The following is a 20,606-nucleotide window of genomic DNA, read 5'->3' as shown; positions in this document are numbered from 1 at the left end:
GGCTTGATTGACCATGTCAACATGATGTCTACTGATCATTCTATCTGCTAATGAAAAGACTGAAAAGAACAAAATCCATAGAAAAGTTTCACAAAGAAGAAAGCAAATCTTAGGAAGTGTAAACGTTTCAATTCCCACACATTAATATTAGTATTAGCACTTTAATGTATGTGCAGTCTGCAGTGCAGGTTTAACTTAACTTTACACATGGTGGTAAGTATAAGTTAAAATGTGTGCCCAGATTTTCATAGACCACCCAGTTGTTTATATTATCATGTACTGACTGATATGTTTATTTTTCATATGCAGTGAAATTTTCCAGTTTTCATGAAACAAGTTGATTCTGCTTGTTACTGATATGTGTCCATGTTTACAGAAAAGTTGATAATACTAGCACTAAAATTAGTATTTTCTGCCTTAATTTTGTTTTTAATGATTTAAAGTTAATTTGCACCAAAATACTTCGCAATATTTTGGTGAAGCATTATTTTGTATCAGACTTTCCTTAGACTTAAACATAACACAAGGACATGTGACTAGTTGTGGTCAGTGTGTGTTAAGAAGAGCCACTGTGCAGTATACACTTTGTTTTACTGGGCTGTCATTCATGGGAAATTGATTGACAATGTTTTGTAATTCCTGTGAAATGGATTCAGTGCAGTAGATAAAATCGGAATTTCTTCAGTGACACAGATATCGTGACGTATCGTGGATGAAATTCCCTGTGATATATCGACTATCGCAGAATCGTATCGTGATGATATCGTTAGTGGGCAACAATATCGCGATGTATCGCATCACGAGGTACCTGGCGATACCCAGCCCTAAAAGCAATGGATTTATCACTAAAGAAACCTGAATCACTTTAGGTATACTTTAACTGAATTTCTTCAAATCTGTTTAATATTTGAATAAATGTATCACCTTACTCTCAATACTAGAGGAGACTGTTTAGACAAAAACTGATTTACAAGCTTCAATCTACAATAAAAGTCGTAGGCCGCTTACTCACCTTTGCGTGTTGGTGGACGGGGAGTTTTTTAACCTATTGGAGTGCATTGATGGGGCTCCCAAAACCACAGAACAAGGTGAAGTGATGAGCTGATGTGGACTTCCTGCGTGTGCGAGCGGTCCTTTTGTGCGTACGTTCCTCGAACCACTAACAGGATTGCAGATGTTGGACAGATTTCCCCGACCGTCCTTGGTTTCCTCGCGGTCTTTCTTTCCTCTGTCCTTCTTGCTGAAATGTGTCGTTGCTGTACCTGCCGCTGCTGGCCTCTCCTCTTGAACCTCCAACATTCTCTCTATGTCCTTGTGTATGTGTGCGTGCGTGTGTGGATGTCTGTGTGTGTGGATGTTTGTTTGTGTGTGTGTGTGTATATGTGTGTGTGTGTGTGTGTGTGTGTGTGCGTGCGTAAAAAACCAACTATAGTCCAGGAGGCTTTTCTTGCTCAGAGTCTTTGTATGAAAATCCCCCAGGGGGCTTTCAACGGCCCTCAGGCACACTGTAGAGGTAAAGCAAAGAGAGAAAAAACAATGAGCAAATCTAGAAAAGGAGGTGAACAATCGAAACAAACACAAAAACACACCAATAACGTCTCAGCAAACCAATGAAACGAGTTGACCTCTATCAGTGTTACAACATCGTTGCAGCAGGTCTATTTACTATATTATATATATATATATATATATATATTTATATATATACAGTGAATGGCTTTTTGTCAATGCATATACAAGCATTTACAATGCACTGGATAAACAAATTAAAAGGTACAATTGCATAATATGCATCAATAAAGCATTGACATTGTTTTGTTTAACTGTAAAAAACACAACTTTGAGGTCACATGTGACAGTCTTTAAATGCAAGAGTAAAAAGGAGGAAAAAGTCAAAGCTGGATATGAAACGAAAGCTTTAGTTTAGTTTGCGTTGGTTTCGCAAACACAAATCTAAACAATGGGAATCAAAGTCCATTTCACTGAGATGTTAAAATATATTTGTCAAACACGTATACAAGCTCAGATGGAGGTTGATTTGGACATCCCTACATACGTCATGAGAACGCATATCTTTATTTTTGTTCTTTAGCTGAAAAGAGCGAGGGGATTTCTTTTAGTTGGTGACAGACAGTTGGAGAACAGCTGGACAGGTCGACAATATCAGTGGACATAGAGTCCAGGCTTTAAAGCAAAGGTCACCACATAATTCGAATTGCATGCTCCGACATGACACTATGAAACCACTAAGGGTCCTACGATCCCATATAGAAAACTCTTCTCCAGCACTTCTATCCAGCAGCATCTGGATCAGGCCTACAGCCCACGTACTCGCAACAAAAGCATGTGCCAAGGTGCTAACACCATAGCAGAGAGCAGAAGTCGTGTGGCAGTATTTTACATTAAAAACCACACCACAAAACAGAAATCAAAGCATGTATGGTCCGCAATGATATACTGTATATTAGTATTGACCAAAACAGCAGAAGTTTGAGAAGAAGGTGCTACTTTAGGAGTCCTAGCAATGACATATACATACACCGGCACCTATGGCATGACAGGATGGAACTGAAAATGACTTCCACCCACCAAAAAAAACAAATATAAACTAAAATCTACACTAGTCACCATTGATGCAAACCCTGAGTCTTTGGCAAAGCTAATGAATAGTAAATGTCATGAATGTCCTTCTTATATGGGCGACCGTGGCTCGGGTGGTAGAGGGTTGTCTTCTGATCGAGAGGTTGGGGGTTCGATCCCAGTACCTGACTATGTGTCGAAGTGTCCTTGGGCAAGACACTGAACCTTAAGTTGCTCCCAGTGGTCGACTAGCGCCTTGCATGGCAGTCCTGTCCCACTGGTGTGTGAATGTGAGAGTGATTGGGTGAATGAGCTGATGTGTAAAGCGCTTTGAGACTGCTTCAGTGTGGTGATAAAGCGCTATATAAATCAAGTCCATTTACCATTTATAGGAGTAAGTATGTATCATGAGTGTTGATTAAAAAAAGCTCATTACTGTTACAGAGCTTACTGATCATGTTTAAAGGGCACCAGAACATCTTTTAATGCCATACATTTGTCAATATTTTAACTTTTTTTCCCAAATATTTTTACATAAAATAAGCTGGTGACTTTCCACACAGTACGATTTAATGCAACCATGCATTCTTTTGTTAAGCAGTCCTGCCATTGGCCTATAAAAATCTATCAGGTGAGTCACCGAAACTTGGGCTGAACAAATAACTTCTGTTTACCTCAGCACTAAAAATGAAGGTGGAGCTGAGTGAGGGGAAATAGTTCACCTGAGAGTCAAACATGACGTAAAAAAAAATTCAAAAGTTAAGTAAGTTAAATACTTTTTTTTAAACATGTATCATGTAGTCAGTTTACATATTTGCATTCATGCTTTCCATATCAGTACTTTTTTTGTTTTGCACATAATTTGACTTTTGTTTAGTTTACGGAGCTTCAAAGAATCATAAAAGGTGTAATGACTAAACTTTTAGTCATTTTTTTTTTAATAGGGAAGGCGTATAAAGCAGCTTCCAATCTGTTTTCCTACTAACAAATTGTGCGATGCCTTTTGGTGCAGTGTGGTTACTGAGTTGGGAGGGGACACATACCTGCGTTTGTGTGTTTTAAGTCAACTATGGGCCTGTGCGTCTGTGAGCTCACACAAGCATTGCATGAGAAATCCTGTTCAAGAGAGCTGCCTAGTTAGTCCGATTGCATTGTCATCCTGAAAATATTTCGGAGCTCTTCCAAAACACTCCACTCCAAAGTAACTGGCTCCAGAGTTCCCCCAGTAAGGGGAGGTGGTTAGGGGGGTGGGTTGTCACCAGGAAGCAGCCAAACAGACCCGACTGCTGCTGCAGCAGCAGCGCTCCAGACTCGCTGGTCTACAGGAGGAGTGATTTACATGTGTCCAGGTCAGGGATGACTTCTGTGCATGAGTCGAGGCAGGCTTTCCTACACACAGAGGAGCGTTGTGTATCCAAACGACACCGTTCTGACGGGGAGCGGAAACTATACTAGAGAAGTGTGCAGCGCCTTATTGTGCACCTACTAAAAAGTGTTTTAAAGAACTAAGACTCAAGTTAAATCACGTGCTTCACTTTAATAATAATAAACACTTCGATACTGGAAGAAGAAAAAAAAAAGTTAAAACAAGAATTTTACCACATTTCTGCAGCTGTGATGTCTGGATCGCAAACATTACATAAAATGTTAAATACATTTTTGGAGAAGTATAGTTTCATTTATAATTGTACGGAACTTTATCAGACAATCATTTAAAACATTTAAAATGTTGTAAAATCTCAGAATCCATTTTTAAATCTAAAAAACACTTTATAGCATTAATTGTGCACTTGATGAAATATGAAAAATCTGTATTTCCAATAAATAAAAGATGTGCACATTAATTTTAAAAAACACCATAAAAGTTAACAATTTTATTCTTTTAATTACCCGCAATTGGAAGCAGCATTGTCGACCGTATGTAACAGGCATTGATAACAGCTTATCTGGTGTTTCAAATGGAAAAAAAATATGGCTAGTAAGTTTAACCTTGATGAAATAAGGGTAAATGATTATCTGTTCTGCACAGGCCAAAAACGACAGCGATCGTTACATTCTAGTGATTCCGGGGAGGAAAATGCCAACAGAAATGTGCATAATTGCAGATCTGAAGTGGGTAGCATCACATTGTGCTGATGCAGACAGTGCTTTGTCATGGGAACTGACATGGATTATGACAATGTTGCATTACAGCTACACCAAAGCACACAAAATAATATCTGCACAAAAACAGCATGACATATACAAAAACATATTCAAAATTCTACAACAAATTACCGTCACGTGACTTTTGGCACAAATTTTCCATCCTGCAGATTCACACACAAATGCAGGTAAACTTTCTAACAAATGTCCTGTTTTTTGTTTTTTATACTTTAAAGATTTTAGTCTGTAATTTAAGGATATTTCTTAGTAATTTAAGACTTGTTATTTGCATGTGTGAAAGTGCTGTATTTGTTTGATAGGTACATTTCTTATTTGCAAAACAAAATACATTGGTTTGTGAATGATGTTTTGTATTTGCAAACCAGACTGAGTTTGTTTGTGAATGGTGGGGCGTGAGTAAAATATGTTCTATGTTTAATGCGCTGACGGAGTTACTTCAGCACCTGTTACTTAGCCACTGTAATATTGAAAGCCAGGTTCACCACTCGAGTACCCTTTAACATTGGGATGGAGAATGGTGACAAGCAAAGATTTACTTGCACCCAAATTAAATATGAAATGAAAGGTGCATACTGTAAATGCCAAAGCTTTATTTGATTGATCACCACAAGTGGGTATAATTGCACGACATTGAAAATGACCTATTAATAAAATAATCAGCGCTTTAAAACATCTGATTTACCTTGACAGAGCCAATTTCACATTTCCAAAGATGTGAAATTTCAAAAGTATTATTCCGTGAAAAATATTTGCTGCATACTTGGAAAAACATATAAATTATACAATATCAAAGCACCAGTCCCTACTTCATTCAGCCTGATAACTAGCACGTATGCCCTCAAGGGCCTTCATCTGAACCTCAAATACAAACACACACCAACCTGAGGGTGTGCAGACACACCGACGTGAACAGCGAGAACTGTCAATCACCTGTTCGCTCCGATCGCACGCTAATGAGACACTAATTGGAAAGCTTGCTGACATGAGTGTCGTAAAAGAGAGCACTGGCACAATCGTGTGCGATTCGCAGTCAGACATGCACACACACACAAACACAAACAACAAAAGCTGCTGTGGGAGACGATCAGTTTCTTCTTTCTTCACCAAGACGTTGGACTGTCCATCACGCCACACACGAAGAGCTCAAGCTAATAAGAAAACATTATAACAAGGCTGTAAAATAAGGGCTTTCTCTGCCTTGAATATGAATATAAAGTTCAATATGAAAAAAGACAGAAATGGTTCAATTCAATTCAAGATGTTTTTTATATTGTACACACCGGTATGTAAAAAGTTGTCATACGGTGAATGCAGGTCAAAACTTACAATAGACAATATTCCCAATTGTAAAACGCAACACATAGAGCTGGGCAATATATTGAGATTCAAGATATATCGCCTATAAACAAGTATTTAACATTTTTCTTCTTCGAATACAGTGAAACAGTGTCCCTCCTTACAATGTTTTCATATTTCTGGGATATACAGTATATTTATAGCTTATTTTGTATTAAAATAGTTGTTTTAGGAGTTGCTGCTTTCGCAGCTTCTCAGAACAGCATAAGCACAGTTGGATGGATTTCTGAGTGCAACCTTCCCCCAAACAAGCCACACTATAGAACTCACTCACATGTGCTGTCCCTTAGAAGAGAAAAAGTGGAACATATTGTGCAGCTGTTTGTTAATAAATGTACCTGTGTGGCATTTTTCATCAACAAAATTAACCCAGATTTGTCTTTTTGGACAGACAATATTGGGTTAAAATAAAATATTGAGATCAATATTGCATATCGCCATTTTGAGAAAAGATATCCAGCCCTAGCAACACACGTGTAAACATAATCTCAGCACTGCTGTTGGCTGTAAAAGGGCAGGCTGATGTCTCGCTCTTATGTATGCAAATCCCATTTTGCAGTCACCATAGTGTCACATGGCAAAGCTCTCTGTCAGCTCAGCCTCCATCGCAATTATATCGTCAGCCTATAAGCACAGTTATTTATTTCGGACATTTTCAGAAACAATATTTCCACTTTTCTGTTTTCTGCAAGAATATATGAAACTCACAGCTATCCATGGCATCTGAAGAAGTCTATGAGAAACATTTCCATCTCTCTACTCACAAACTACGCTTACGTAACGTAATTATGGGACGAGTGCATGGTCAAGTTTTTCAGATGAAGAAGAGAAAAAAACTCTCGGTTCAATGCTTTAACTTTGTCATTATCTTGAGTGAAGCAGTCACAGCGTCTTTTTTGCTACCACCTATGCATGTTTACATGTTTTTTTTAAATAATATGTTACGGTTTCATTTATTAAGACAACGTTTTTCAGGAAATTTACATTGAAACAAGTACATTTCCTGAAAAAATGTGTCTGAATAAATGAAACCTGAACATAACATGTTTACATGTTTCTTTTCATTTGAACGAGAATGAATATCTCATGACTCACTAATACTATACTGATTGGGTTAGTTAGGAGTCCTTATGCTAGCCCATCTTCCAAATAGCACAAATAAGTGTTGAAAAGAACACAGACCAAACAAACATCTCTACTTTCAAGAAGAAATGTAAACCTTGAATATCTTTTATGTTGTGCTAGGGCTGGGGAAAAAAAATCGATTTAATCGATTTATCAAATTTGTAGATAAAAATGAAATTTGAAAATTTTAGTTAAAAATAATAATATTTTTTATTTTTTTTAATTATTTTTTCCACCACAGTTTTTTCGCACTTTTTTGCGTTCCGTCCTTGTGGGTTACTGTAGCGCAATGTGAGCCAGTCCCCTCTTTGTTTACCCTTTGAGTAGGCTATGTGTGCGCCGCAGGCATGTTTAATTTTTTATTCATACTTAGCTGAGATGCTAAGGGAAGAGTTTACTATTTTTTTTAATTGTAATGTTATAAAATATGTAGTTATCTGATTTCTTAATCACAAAATTTAAGTTACAGTGAAGCTGCTGTTGTACTTTTGCTTAAACTTAGGTTAAAGCTTGAAATTGTTGAATGACAGAACCTCATTTACTTTTTATTTTGGGATCGTTCTATGCATTTTAACTCTCGAGGACAATCACGGCAATAAAGTTACACATTTGACAATATATCTGATGTCTGCAGTCATTTTTAGGTGCACTGAAGAAAAAAAACCCTATGTTGTGCATCCCTCGCTGAGAAAAACACGTGCAGGCTCACCTGTTGTGATCATTTCTTAGGAATACTATCCAAAGTGCCACACCCTGCTGAGCACTCGTGATTCACACTGAGAATGTGAAGAATGCTGAGAGTCTCTAAGGATAGAACTGTGACGCCACAGTCGTTTGACGTAATAAATCTAATGTGACTCAAACAAAGACGCCACAAGGAATCAGTCTACTGAAAGCAAACATCACAAGTTTTTACCAATGTTATGAAATGTTTTGGTTAATATTTCCAGAAAACAAAGTGCATTTCCACCCTTCCAACCTCAGATTATTGTCCATAGGTCACATGACGCCAACTCTTTTGCTCAGTCATGTTACTAGCCGCGTTCCCATCCCTCCCCTCTCGCCAAACCTTCTTTCATTTTCTCCTGTGATCGGCACACGCTGCCCTTCCATCTCCAGGGTGGCGACATGTGTGTAATGTCACATTATGTCATGTCATAGTGTGGTGACAGAAGCCTCACCGTGTCCATCACAATGATGGAAGTGGCAATGAAAACAGGAAGGATAGCAAAAAGGATGGATACAGATTTACCAGTTGACAGGAGGGGGATGGGGAGGGGGAGTGAGGGTCGGATTACACAAGTTGCTCTCTTTAGTGTGCGAGTGGGTGTCTGTGGCTACAACACAAGCACACGAACACACACAAGCACACACACGCATACAGACACAGCTGACTCACTGGTGACACATCTGCTGGCGTAGCCTGGGCACGGTGCCATGTGTGGCGGCCAGCAGCAGCGGCAGCAGCAGCGGGACTGGCACTCAGCATTCTGGCTGACTCTGATCTCCGTCTCACACACACTTCAGCCTGCACTTCTATATCTGTCCATCTGCCCTCTGTGTCTGCTGCCTGGGCTGAATGGGTGTGTCTTCTGTACACACTCACACACACACAAACTTCTACTGAAACACACAAAGAAAATTTGATGACTAATAACAATGTGTCATTGTTTATGCTTAAGCAATAAATGTAGGGAATATTACAGTATATATAGTTCTAAATATCTCCCATTGAAATACATACAAACACAAACAGCATTTACCAACTCTTGATCCTTATGAGTTTAACAGCAGGTGAAAAAAAATAACTGATGCGCAAATTCCATTCAACTGAGACCGTTACTAAGGTTACGTTCAGACAGCAGCTCTTAATGCACAGCTCAGTTCTTTTTGTGTGTGGGTTTGGATGTGTATGCTCGTTCATATTAGACAATAAATGTGACTTCTATCAGTTTAGAGCATAAACTGAATGTGACCCTGAAATGAAGAACACAGCCCTGGTCCCCCACCACCATAAAGACAATATTACCTGCACTACTTGTATATAACCATTCTTTTATATTATTATAGTGTTTCTGGTTTGTTTTTTGTTTTATCCACTAAGTCACATTCCTTCTACTTGGCCAATAAAACTATTTTGATTCTGATTCTGAAGTAATCTTCATGTGGTAAAGAGATTCTGAGGTAATGTGTGACCATTCAGCACGCATTGCGTTTAATACGTAGCATCTCGTCTCAGAGTGTGTGTGTGTGGCATTGATTAAGATTCTGTCTAAAAAAGTTATCACCACAGAAGTCACCTAATTTTAAGAAAAGGATTAAAAGAGTGCCCACGGCTTCTGCTACAATGTAGAATTGTGTCGTTTATTGCATTTCAATGATGTAAAATTTGGATAAATGCGACCTGGCCGTTCAGAGAGTCGTTGCATTGCTAAACATCTGATAAATATCTGATTTAGGAACATATAGGATTATGGCCTAAAAAAAATAGATATCAATAATTATTAACCTGTTCAAAATAAGGACCAGAAGAAGAAAAAAAACTTTTATTTTCAATGTAATCGTCAACATTTATAAAGAGGTCAACAAAACTATAGAAGAAAACCAAAAAAAACCTCAATAAAAAAAAAAAAAAAAAACTGAAATGTACAAATGTAGTAAATCAATAATAAAAGAAAATGTGCAAATGTTTGTAAATAATAAATAAGTACACACCTGAGGTAGAACTAACATGAACAGCACAGTATGTATTAGGAAAATATTATAGGGGCAATATAAATTTAATTTATAATGAAATTATTTTCTTACATTTTTTTGTAAAAAGCACACAAAAAGGAAAAATAACTAATAGTGTTTTTACTCTTAAATATAAACCACTGCTGCTGAATCTTGTTTATTTTATATCTGATAATGAGTTACATAAAGTTTCTCTCTGATTTCCTCTAATTAAACCAGATCTATTTAATCATTAATTGCAGAGAGCAGTACTAACAGGATATTTAGGTGTAATAATCACAATAGTTACATGACTGTCTAATGCACAGCACATCTGTGGTGGCATAAGAACATTAGCCTGCGGAGACTCACTGTAGTCTACAATGATGCCATGAGGCTCCTCCTTCGTGTCCCAAAATGGCATAGTGCAAGTCAGCGTTTTTGTGATCTCTGGTGTTCCCACCTCTGGAGCCTTGTTAAGGAAATTGATGTTGATGTCTTGTTTGGACAAATCTCAAAATGGGATCATACTGGCGTTAACCAGTCCTAAGAAAAGCGGTTATAGATACACGTCTATCCTCTGGAAACACTGGCATTTTAGTCTTACATGAATTTTATTGCAAGCTATGTTACTTATTGTATTGTACTTCCTTCATACTTTTGTTTTTTATCTATGGACCAATCATGTGTCTGAAATAAAGTTTGTCTGTGATCAGGACAGTCCAAGACAGGACAAGAAACAAAAAATGCAGCCTTTGCAATTTTCAAATCGCAAAGGTTGCAATTTTTCTTTTTTTTTTTTTTATATATCACGATAATATCGCAAATGCATTTAATTGTTCAGCCCTAATCGTCTCATTCCTCTTTCTTCCACTAAAACTGTTCATCACACCAGAGACATATCAAGCAATGGTCTCCACACTGAATAGGATTGCTGCTTTTCCACATTGAGACTGCTCGCTAGCAATGCATCATGATGCCATTTAACTACCGCTGTCATTGCTGTAGGTCGGTTCAGGTCAACTACATTTCAGATTCATTCCAGTTTTTGTTGGGATTTATGTCAGATGGTGGGACATCTCCAAATCCTATTCTCAATCCAGGCTCCAGCACATTTTCCACTGGTGTTATGCTGTGCTGTAAATAATTCTACACAGTAAAATAGAACACAACAAAACACCTTATTTTCTCAACTGTACCACTGAAGAGACTGAGAGTACTGCTTGATGAAGAAACCCTGCAACCCCTTCTTCCCTCCCTTCCTATGATCACGCTCTCTGGTCTGTGACTCCTTCTTTCCGTCCTCTCTGTCCGGACGGTCTCTCCCACACTCAGGCAACATTCCTGCCCTCTTCATGCTGGGAGGACCTCTCCCTATGACTTAATGCATTGTGGTAATCCCAAAAGCTAGCCCACTCATAGCAGAGTAACCGTTCAGGTGACATTTTTTTTAACCATTGCTCTCTCATTTGCCAGGTCAATAATCTGTATTTATAGCAACTCACTACAGTTGAAATCCAAACTATATTTATAAATATGATGGAAAACCCTATAAACAGCCAGAGAAAATAAGTACCCACAGTTAAAGTAAAATGTCAAACTGGCTATCCAATTATTATTATTTGTATCTTACATATTATGGCAGAAAAACTGGGGGAGCACACACACAGCACGAACTAGAGTAGATCTTTCATTTCTTCTGCTCTATCATAATACTAAATTAGCACTCTAGTGAGAATACGAGCCAGACTGTGTCCCTAAATTACCCTGGTGTGTCATTCCCATGGAATTTTAAACACACTGGTAATGACCTGCTGGAATAAATATACAGGCCTTCAGCGATACACACACACACACACAAACAGGAATATTCAGATGACGGTGCTAAGCTGTCCTAATAATGCCCAACATACACTGAAATCTACACTTCAATGTTGACACATACTAATAATTTTTGTTTAAGGCTACTTAAGACACCCCAAAAAACCATTAACACAACCCTCAAAGTCATTTTTAGCTATTGTGCTCACTCCAACATAATGATGTTGATGCTGGTTGCTGACACATTGATCAATATGCAATGTCCTAATTCAAATAAATAAATAAAATGTAATGTGTCATCAAAAATACCCATGGTAAATACAGAGACATACAATAAAGAGAGACACCAGTGAACAGGCTAAAAGTCTAGCGAAAAATAAAAAGAACGGTCACTTTATCTAATATTTAAAGGAAGCTGTATTTGTTCATTTAATAATTTAGTTGTTCAAACAAGCCCAAACAGATACTGGTGTTAAAACATAGTTATAAGCATTCCACAGTGTCACAACAACAAAAAAATTTGTTGTTGAACTTTGGGGAAAAGTTGTTTTGTTTTTTTTTACCTCAATTTAGCACTGTAGTTGTGTTTTTTAAGACAATGTTGGTTATTAGACCTTTATTTAAATATTATATATATATATATACACACATATATATTATAAATGTTTTGTGCAAAATAAAGAGCTCAAAAGGATTCGAGTCATGTAAATCTGTTAGTTATGAAATAAGATCAAGAAGCATAGGCTGCAAAACGTCCAATTTCTCTTAATAATTAATCGATTATTCAGTTAAAAATTGATAAATTAATCGATTACTAAAAGAATCACTGCTACCCTGTTTCCATTGTTGACATGTTAGAATTACTCTATATATGGTTTTTTTTTTTTATATCAATTTATTGAAAAAAAATGGCCAATTGCCTCTTATTTTATATGATGGGACCATTTTTTTAAGGTTCTACAAACTTTATTCACCAAGTTTTTGATTTATTATTACAAAATAATTAAAAAGCTTACATTTGCCAGTAAATCCCAACAACCTAACGCCAACCCCCACTTTAACAACAGCTTAACTAAAGATAATAAAGCTTTTAATGGCCATAGGCTTTAACTCATTTACACTATTCAGCTAAACAACAGCAAATGGTGACTCTTTGACACAATAATGCACATGTTGGACACCATGATGATCCTCAATGTGAAAAAATGCATCCAGACAATAAAACCTGGCGAGAAGCTTTGCTACAAACAATATCCAGTGAACAAATGCTGGATCAATGATGATATGGAGAACTTTAGGAGGTCATGGGAAGGATGTCTCATTGACAATGTTGCAATATTTTAAAGTAAGACTGATGAGTGCTTTTGCTCTAAGTAACGATTAATTTCTGATAAAAATCAAAACAAACGTCTTTGAAAAGCACACGACATGCAGCGTTTCACAGTTAACAGAGGCCAAAGACTTTTTAAAAAATTCTATTAATGGATAGTTCACATTAATTCTTCACCATGTCTGCAAAATCCAAGAAATCCTTTAGCTTTCTATTATTGTACTATCAGCATGATTCCCCTGACAAAATTGAAATTAAATCAAAATTAGTCACTATAGTTGTGCATGAATATATGCACTGTTATATTAGTAGAAAAAGTATTTCTCAATGGTTTTAGTAACTGATTAGTTGTGCTCATGCGCCAACAGAACCTTAATAATTTGTCATTTTCTCACATTGATTTAAAAAAACGTATTTTTTTTTAAGAAAACAATGTACTTGCTCAACTAAACCCCAAATCCACTTTTTTTCTGCTGAATACATATGTATTAGGGTATTAAATAGTGCTGTTTATTAATCCTAGTCCCACTCTTCACAATTTAGTAAAAGTATTTGAATTTTGCCTCTAAGGGTTGAACGCCATCTATTACAAGTGAATTTTGCTATTGGTTGAAACGGATTCTTTAGATTCCCCTGAGTCATCAACTTTCACTATTGACCCCACCCCTCCTATAAAAGCTGAGAGGAGGGAGGAGGGTTTCCTCCAATCACAGCCCTCAGTGAGCTTTGATTGACTCTTCTAAAAAAGAACTGTTCTCTTTAGCGGTGAAGTTTTTGACTCTGTGCTTCTATAAAGAGCAGATTCTACACTAATCAGAGGATTTATCAAGCCATCTGTATATTTAAAGACACACCATGTGTGTATTCCCGTCTGTCTCTCCGTGTGCGCGGACGTTCTTGTCTTCCTGTGTGTTTGTAAGCAGCGTTCCAGCCTCTGTTGAGCCATGAACAGAGGCTGGAACGCCACTGATAGTGTGTGTAGTGTGTGTGCAGCTTTACATGGGGATTGCGTTTGTGTGATTGTAGTATTTGATCACAGATGTTACTGTGTGCTGTAAGTGGGCGTGCCCATAATCAAGGCAGTTTTTTAATTTCCTCCCTAGTGGCAAGTCAGCAGAAAGCAGGGGTTTAGTTACTCTTTAAGTTGACTCAATACTGTATGCTCTGATAAATAGTACAATATTCAATTTTTTCCCCACTTGCGCTGCCCTTTAGTGCACTGGGGAGCATCTCTGGCTTACAATATTGAGCTCGAGGCCACACGTTTATAGTTATCAAAACAAAATAAATAAATAATTAAATAATAAAAGGTCATTTGGAGTATATCCAAAAAAGACAGTAGATGTGAATGTGTTTGTATTTCTCCGTCTCTGTGTCTTAGCCCTGGACATTGGTCCCTGCTGTAAAAGGCTCCATGGCCCTGAAGAGTATAAGCAAGTAAAAAAGCAAGAGGCTTCGAAACTCAGTGTCTTTAGAGATAATGTTTACAGAAAAGGCATTGCGTTTAACATTTCATCAATAGAAAAGCAGATTGAATTAAAATTCAGGTGTGTAACATGTTTTTGTTTTGCAAACACTGTCTTGACTTTATCTAAAATGATGGGAGACCATAAACCTGTGATAATTTGTCAAGTTTTTATGTGTAATGCCCACAATCCTAATCATTGTAGACTATGTTCTATCTTTCTGTTTGAAATGGAAATGGCCAACACTTAGAAAAAACTCACAATTACCCTAAATAAAACATTGTCTAATAACTCTGTGCTGTGCAAATGTAAATAATGATATATGGGGAGTGGTGGCCTAATGGTTAAGGACAGCAGGCTTGTAATTGGAGAGTCGCAGGTTTGAATCTCATCTCATCACTGTGGGATGTTGAGCAAGACCCTTAACCCCAATCCAACTGCAATGGCAGCCCACCACAACCCTTCGGGGGAAATGAGTAAAATGCAGAGAAAGAATCCTCCATCACTATGGTGATGAAAACGTAGAGGTGGGAGAAAAAAAAAAAGATTCTTAGATGCATCGAGATTCGGAGGTGGACGATTCTGAATCGATTCTTTAATTTCCAGTAATCGAAAATCAAAATTTTAGAGTCCGTTTAAAAGTCGGAACAAAAAGGCTGCGGAACTGTGGCGTGCAGCGCGTTTCCAGAGGGACACTTTAAAGAGAGCACCAAAACAAGGAAGCATGGACGTGCGGTTGTTAAGACCAGCCCTGTGCAGCTTAAAATCTGATGTTTCTTTAATGTCCACGGTGGAAGTGAACTGGACAAGAGCCACGCTGTATGTAAGCTCTGTTACACTAAAATTAAGTACTTGGGAACACAACGAACATGAGAAGCCCTATAGCACGCTTTTACCCAGAGGAGGAGGCAAAGTCGGCTGCTGCTGTGGCTAAAAGTACCTCTGCTAACCAGAGAACAATCGGAAAACCAGGGCTTTCGTGCGCTGTCGAATACTTGGAGCCTAGATATACCATCTCTTCTCGACAGTACTTTATTGATACGGCCATCCCGAAGCTTTACAACCAACCAAAACAGAAGTCATAGCATCGCTGCAGAAAGCAGGTAGGATAGCAGTGACATGTGATGCGTGGACCACTTATAACCTCGTACTATCTCTAATGACTGGAAGCTAATGTCATACGTCATTTTTCTATTTTTTTTTTCAATTGAAGTTATGTTACAAGGAAGGCTGCTCCTCCCTTTGTTTCAAAAACTTGTACATTTTCAGTTCACATACTTCTTCCATTAGTGTAATAAAGAATAATGAATCTCTTTTTTTCTAACTACAAATAATATACATATTTATACAGTGCATGGACACAGTGAATACAACAGATATTTTGTGAATAAAACATGCATCAAAATACATTAATAATCGATTTAGAATCGAATCGAAGCCCCTTGAATTGTAATCGAATCGTGAGGTGCCTGAAGATTCCCACACCTATGAAAAAGTATACAAAATTTTTAAAAAGCATCAAATTCAAACCTGCAGTCTCGCAAATCCAACACATAATCAACTAGTACTGGGTGTTGATACAGATTTCCCAAAACAATTATATTCACAAGAGCCCGATTCAATTTGATTAATTGTTTTTTTTCCCATCAAAGTACCATATTTACTGGAATATCACGATTCTCAGAGAACTAATGCTGTAAACAACTCTAACTTGGTGCATTATCAAAAACATTAATGTTTACATTAACAATTGAGCCGACAGCACCGCATTTTTTTTTACATTACATTTAACAATTATTGAGCTATAGAAGGTTCTTATGCTGAATGATTAACCTTAATCGCATCGATATTGAGGTTTTCACTACTGCGATAACGTAACCTCAGACGCTGAGGTTTTTTCTTCCGTCTCCATCATTTGAGTGATATACAGGATATGTTAACCAATCAGAATAGCAGAGAGCAGCCTTCCTGAGCTGCTGGCCAATCAGAGATGGTTACAGGACGCAAGCTTGTATGCACTGCAGCGAGTCTCAGTTACCCCTCAGTTGAGTGCGCTAACAACAACTACACTAGGGCCCTATAAAATCCACATTAACGGAATCGCGGATGGAATCGACCAATGAAAACAGAATCTACCGTTTAACTGGTGCATCCTTGCGTCCATTTGTTTTTGTTTAATTATTACGATCTGGAATGATGTCATCAGGATCATTTAAATTAGGTTAATTTAAATTAAGTTGATCAAAACTTAATCAATAAATAAATCTGTAAACCATTGATCCCTGAGGGGGAATTGGGTGACATTAATGCTGCTCTCTTACATCTTTATATGACATAAATAATTAAAAAGGAGCAGTCAAAACAATCCATGTCAGTACAACTTATATCTACCTTTAAATTGCATCTTACTCATTAATATTTTAAGTTACATTTTTTTATTTTGACATACGTTTTTGTTTAATTATGGTTTTCTTTTTTATTAATATTTATTTTGTTTCCTCACATGAGTTAAAAACAAATATTTTCTGAAAAAATTTATTAATATTTCTAAAACAAATGAAATTTTAAAAAACTAATGTAGAAAAAAAATCAAACGCATATGCATTTAAATGTAACAAATATTATTAAAAATCGTAAATCAAATCGCAATATCTGTCAGAAAAATCGCAATTAGGTTTTTTGTCAAAATCGTGCAGCCCTAAAAGGTTCAGTTACTTATTCATTCAATTAATTGAACTCATAAATGAATTGGTAATTATCCCTAAAACGAGCAGCTAAATGAAAAGGCAATATTATTTATAAAAGGAAATATTTCTAAGTTCTCTGTCAAACTATCACAGAAAGAAATTCCCAAAGGAGAACATAAAAGAAGAATAAAAAACACACACACACAAGGGTTTAATCTACTAGATGAGTGTAAAGGAGACCCCCTGCTACCCCCTAAACAAGCAGAGACAAACCGCCTGGCCTTTGTATCCCTGCACGTCACGCACATCACAAGCCTTCCGAGTTTTAATTAGAAAACTCATGAAGCAAACAAATGCACGGAAACATGAGTAGCCAATGAGCAGAGGCAAAAATAAACCCTTTGTTGCTTTACTAGAATATCAATTTCCCAGCGTCCATCACTGCACTGTGGTTCTTGGTTAACACGCACTGGATTAGATATCAGATAAATAAACTGCGTAGAACATTCTCAGCGTTCACTGATCAACGACCCAGACCAAACACTGAGTTGAGGAACCAAAGCCACTGTTGGCGATTCAACAGGCGACTGCCCTCCAACTCAAGGCTTCTCCCATCAGCCCACAGGTACCTCTATAGATAAAGGTGGAGTAGATAGTGACCTAAGTTAGGAATACTCTGTGCTGGGCCAGTTACTGTGTAGTCTTTGCAGTGTTATGTTATCAATTCATGGCACCCATTTGTGTTTAGAAACTTTGTCACCATTTCTGATGTAATAAGTTTCTATTAAACTTTTCAAGCCAATGTAATCTTATCTCAAAATGTGTCAGAGGGATATCTAGACCTACAGTTACAGAGACATTATGATTATACAAACTCTACACTACAACAATCTATTCAAGTTGATTTGGTACAGGAAGCATTAAAAGGTATTTAAAATGTATCAAAACTTTGAATAAATAGTTATAGTTTTTGGGAGTTTTTAAATCTCAAAAATCAAGGCATGCTAAATGTATACACAAGTTATTAATCTCACAAATTATCCATCAGAAAATTGTAATTTCAGTCAGTTCTGGTGATCTTCTCATCTAAAGCACACAATTTCCTAAATATGAAGACATATTTAATCTGTTACAGGCCCCAAACATGAAAATGAAAAAAAAATTAAAATCAGGCATAGAACAGTTTTGATCGTACAGTGTGGTTTGCTCCAATAATCCCAACACATGCACACCACACACAGAACCATTCCGTCTCACCACCGATCTTCCTCCAAGACAGAGATCTCGCCTGATCAAATGAGGTTCAACAACGTGATCTAAAGCTGCGTTCCAAGAAACTAGGAACTAAGGATTTTCTGACCTGGAACGTCATCTGAAGTCGGAGCTCCTGCTTGATAACGTCTATAATTCTTTTTTATATATATATCATACGGGTCAGCCATGTTTGAGGTACCTCATTGTCAAATTTTTAAACTCGGAAATGCCGAGTTCCGAGTTGCCTTGAGCGCAGCATTACGTTAGTTTGCTTATTGATTGGCTACATTTCGTTTCGCGTCACAAATCACAGGGTCATGGGTCTGGAGCCGTCAGCTTTCCCCGCACACACAAAGAGTTTTGGACGTAAATAAGTTCAACATTTACGATTGTCGCCCCTGACCCGTCTTAGACACAATTATCAAAATTAATTCACTGTTAACACACCTCAGACCACAGGATAATCTTATAAAACATAAGATAAACTGGTATTTGCCATCCTTTGTCTGGAAGGAAGGGGGAAAAATTGGGACAAAAACAGAATGATCGTCCTTAAGTGTGAGGCCTACCCCGCTTTAGCAACTCTTCTGCATAACAAACATGAGGAAGGAGAAACTATAGGTACATGCATGCAGGCTAAAGTGGCGGTAAGCCTAAAGAGAAAAAAGGGAAGATCTGAAAGTACTAACTGTGAAATATTGAATGAAAGAAGGAAAAAAAAAAAGAGAGCTGAAATTGAGTTGGGTTACCTCAGAAGCCCCCCTGCCCTTTCAGCAGGGCCTCATATGGAGAACCAGGCCTCACGTCCCCTGGGCACTGATGTCTGCTCTCCACTCGACTCCTCCCCGGCAGCCTGGGAGGCTGTACAGGAACCTGGCCCACTCACGACAACCTACAGCCACAAGTCATTCACACCTGCAACAGAGGGACAGAACTTTGGTCATCCAATGAAACGCAAACAAGCAGAAAGGCAAGGAAAAGCACTCAATACTGCATGTATACAAGAAGACAGGCATGTAGCAAACATAACCAGTGCACAGCCGAGGTCATCGGGGGCTAGTGAGTACCAGTATGTATTCCCATTTAACCGGACACTCATCTACACTTTAGTTTAGACTTAGATTACAATCCTGTCTGATAAACTATCAAAGCTTTCTTTTCTTAATGCATCTTGGATACCTTCATCCTTCTTTTAAATGCTCATAGAAGCCAAAATGTTTTTACCTTTAAAGTAATGGAGACACAAGTCCAGAGTAATGAAAAGACACAAATAAACTTGCATAACAGGCTACGCAATAAATACACAATAAGGAAAGCGTCCATGAATACTCTGTAGCAGCTACTTGGATTAAGCAACATTCAAACAAACAGCAGCAGACTATACACTCAAGTTCAATGCAGTTTAAGGATTATGTACTTTGCATTAGACCAAAGGTGTCAAACATACAGCGCGTGGCTTAAACACGGCCTGTGAAGGGTCCAGTTAGGCCCGTAATGTTTACTTGCAACACTTAACTTATCCTGGTTGTGAATAACTTCATGTGTGTTAAGATCCAAGAGGTGATGTGGCACAAATAAGACTAAAAGACTATATTTTTAACTATAGGAATTCCAAACCCAACTTCAAAATAAGAGACACTAATCTAAAGTAAAGTTATTTTTGTCTTTATAGTGGTTTTTGTCTGATTATAAATGTCTACATTGCTTTGGAAAGTTGATCTCTAAATTTTGCGTTAATTAATTAATAAAAATTAAATTTCAGGGATGACTGTTAAAAAAAGCAAAATAAAAAGTTACACTTAAAAAATAAAAATAAAAAGTTTATCTATACTTTGATTAATCCGTATATTAAGGTTTAAACCCTTTGTTTTTAATAACAGTAGCAGTGGAGTTATTTTTATGATAAAACCTATAATGGAACCCTACACTAGGCCATATGAAGCTGAATACAGATTATTTTTGATTAGTTTGATTAATCCTTTCAAAAATGGTACGTGGTGGAGACATGCAAGAGAAGAATAAAGACTTTGTGCCCCATGGAGGTGAACTCACATAATACCCAAACACTTCCAAGTGTTTCCACTACAATAGGACCTGTGGATTTCT

The 20,606-nt window shown here is 37.4% G+C and overlaps 1 protein-coding gene across 1 annotated transcript in view; it reads right to left on the bottom strand.

Moving 5' to 3' along the window:
• The window catches only part of bcl9 (BCL9 transcription coactivator), a 31,181-nt gene extending 11,794 nt beyond the window's left edge, over positions 1-19,387 (bottom strand). The window contains exons 1-2 of the mRNA XM_028435441.1: positions 19,250-19,387; positions 1,013-1,505 (exon numbers count right to left, since the gene is read on the bottom strand). Coding sequence (XP_028291242.1) covers positions 1,013-1,299 — 287 coding nt within the window. The 5' untranslated portion in view covers positions 1,300-1,505; positions 19,250-19,387. The remainder of the gene's footprint in view (positions 1-1,012; positions 1,506-19,249) is intronic.
• Between the last annotated feature and the right edge of the window lie 1,219 nt (positions 19,388-20,606).

Source organism: Gouania willdenowi, chromosome 21 (assembly GCF_900634775.1).
Source record: "Gouania willdenowi chromosome 21, fGouWil2.1, whole genome shotgun sequence".
Classification (NCBI taxonomy): domain Eukaryota; kingdom Metazoa; phylum Chordata; class Actinopteri; order Blenniiformes; family Gobiesocidae; genus Gouania; species Gouania willdenowi.
This window is presented reverse-complemented; position numbering and strand designations above follow the sequence as displayed.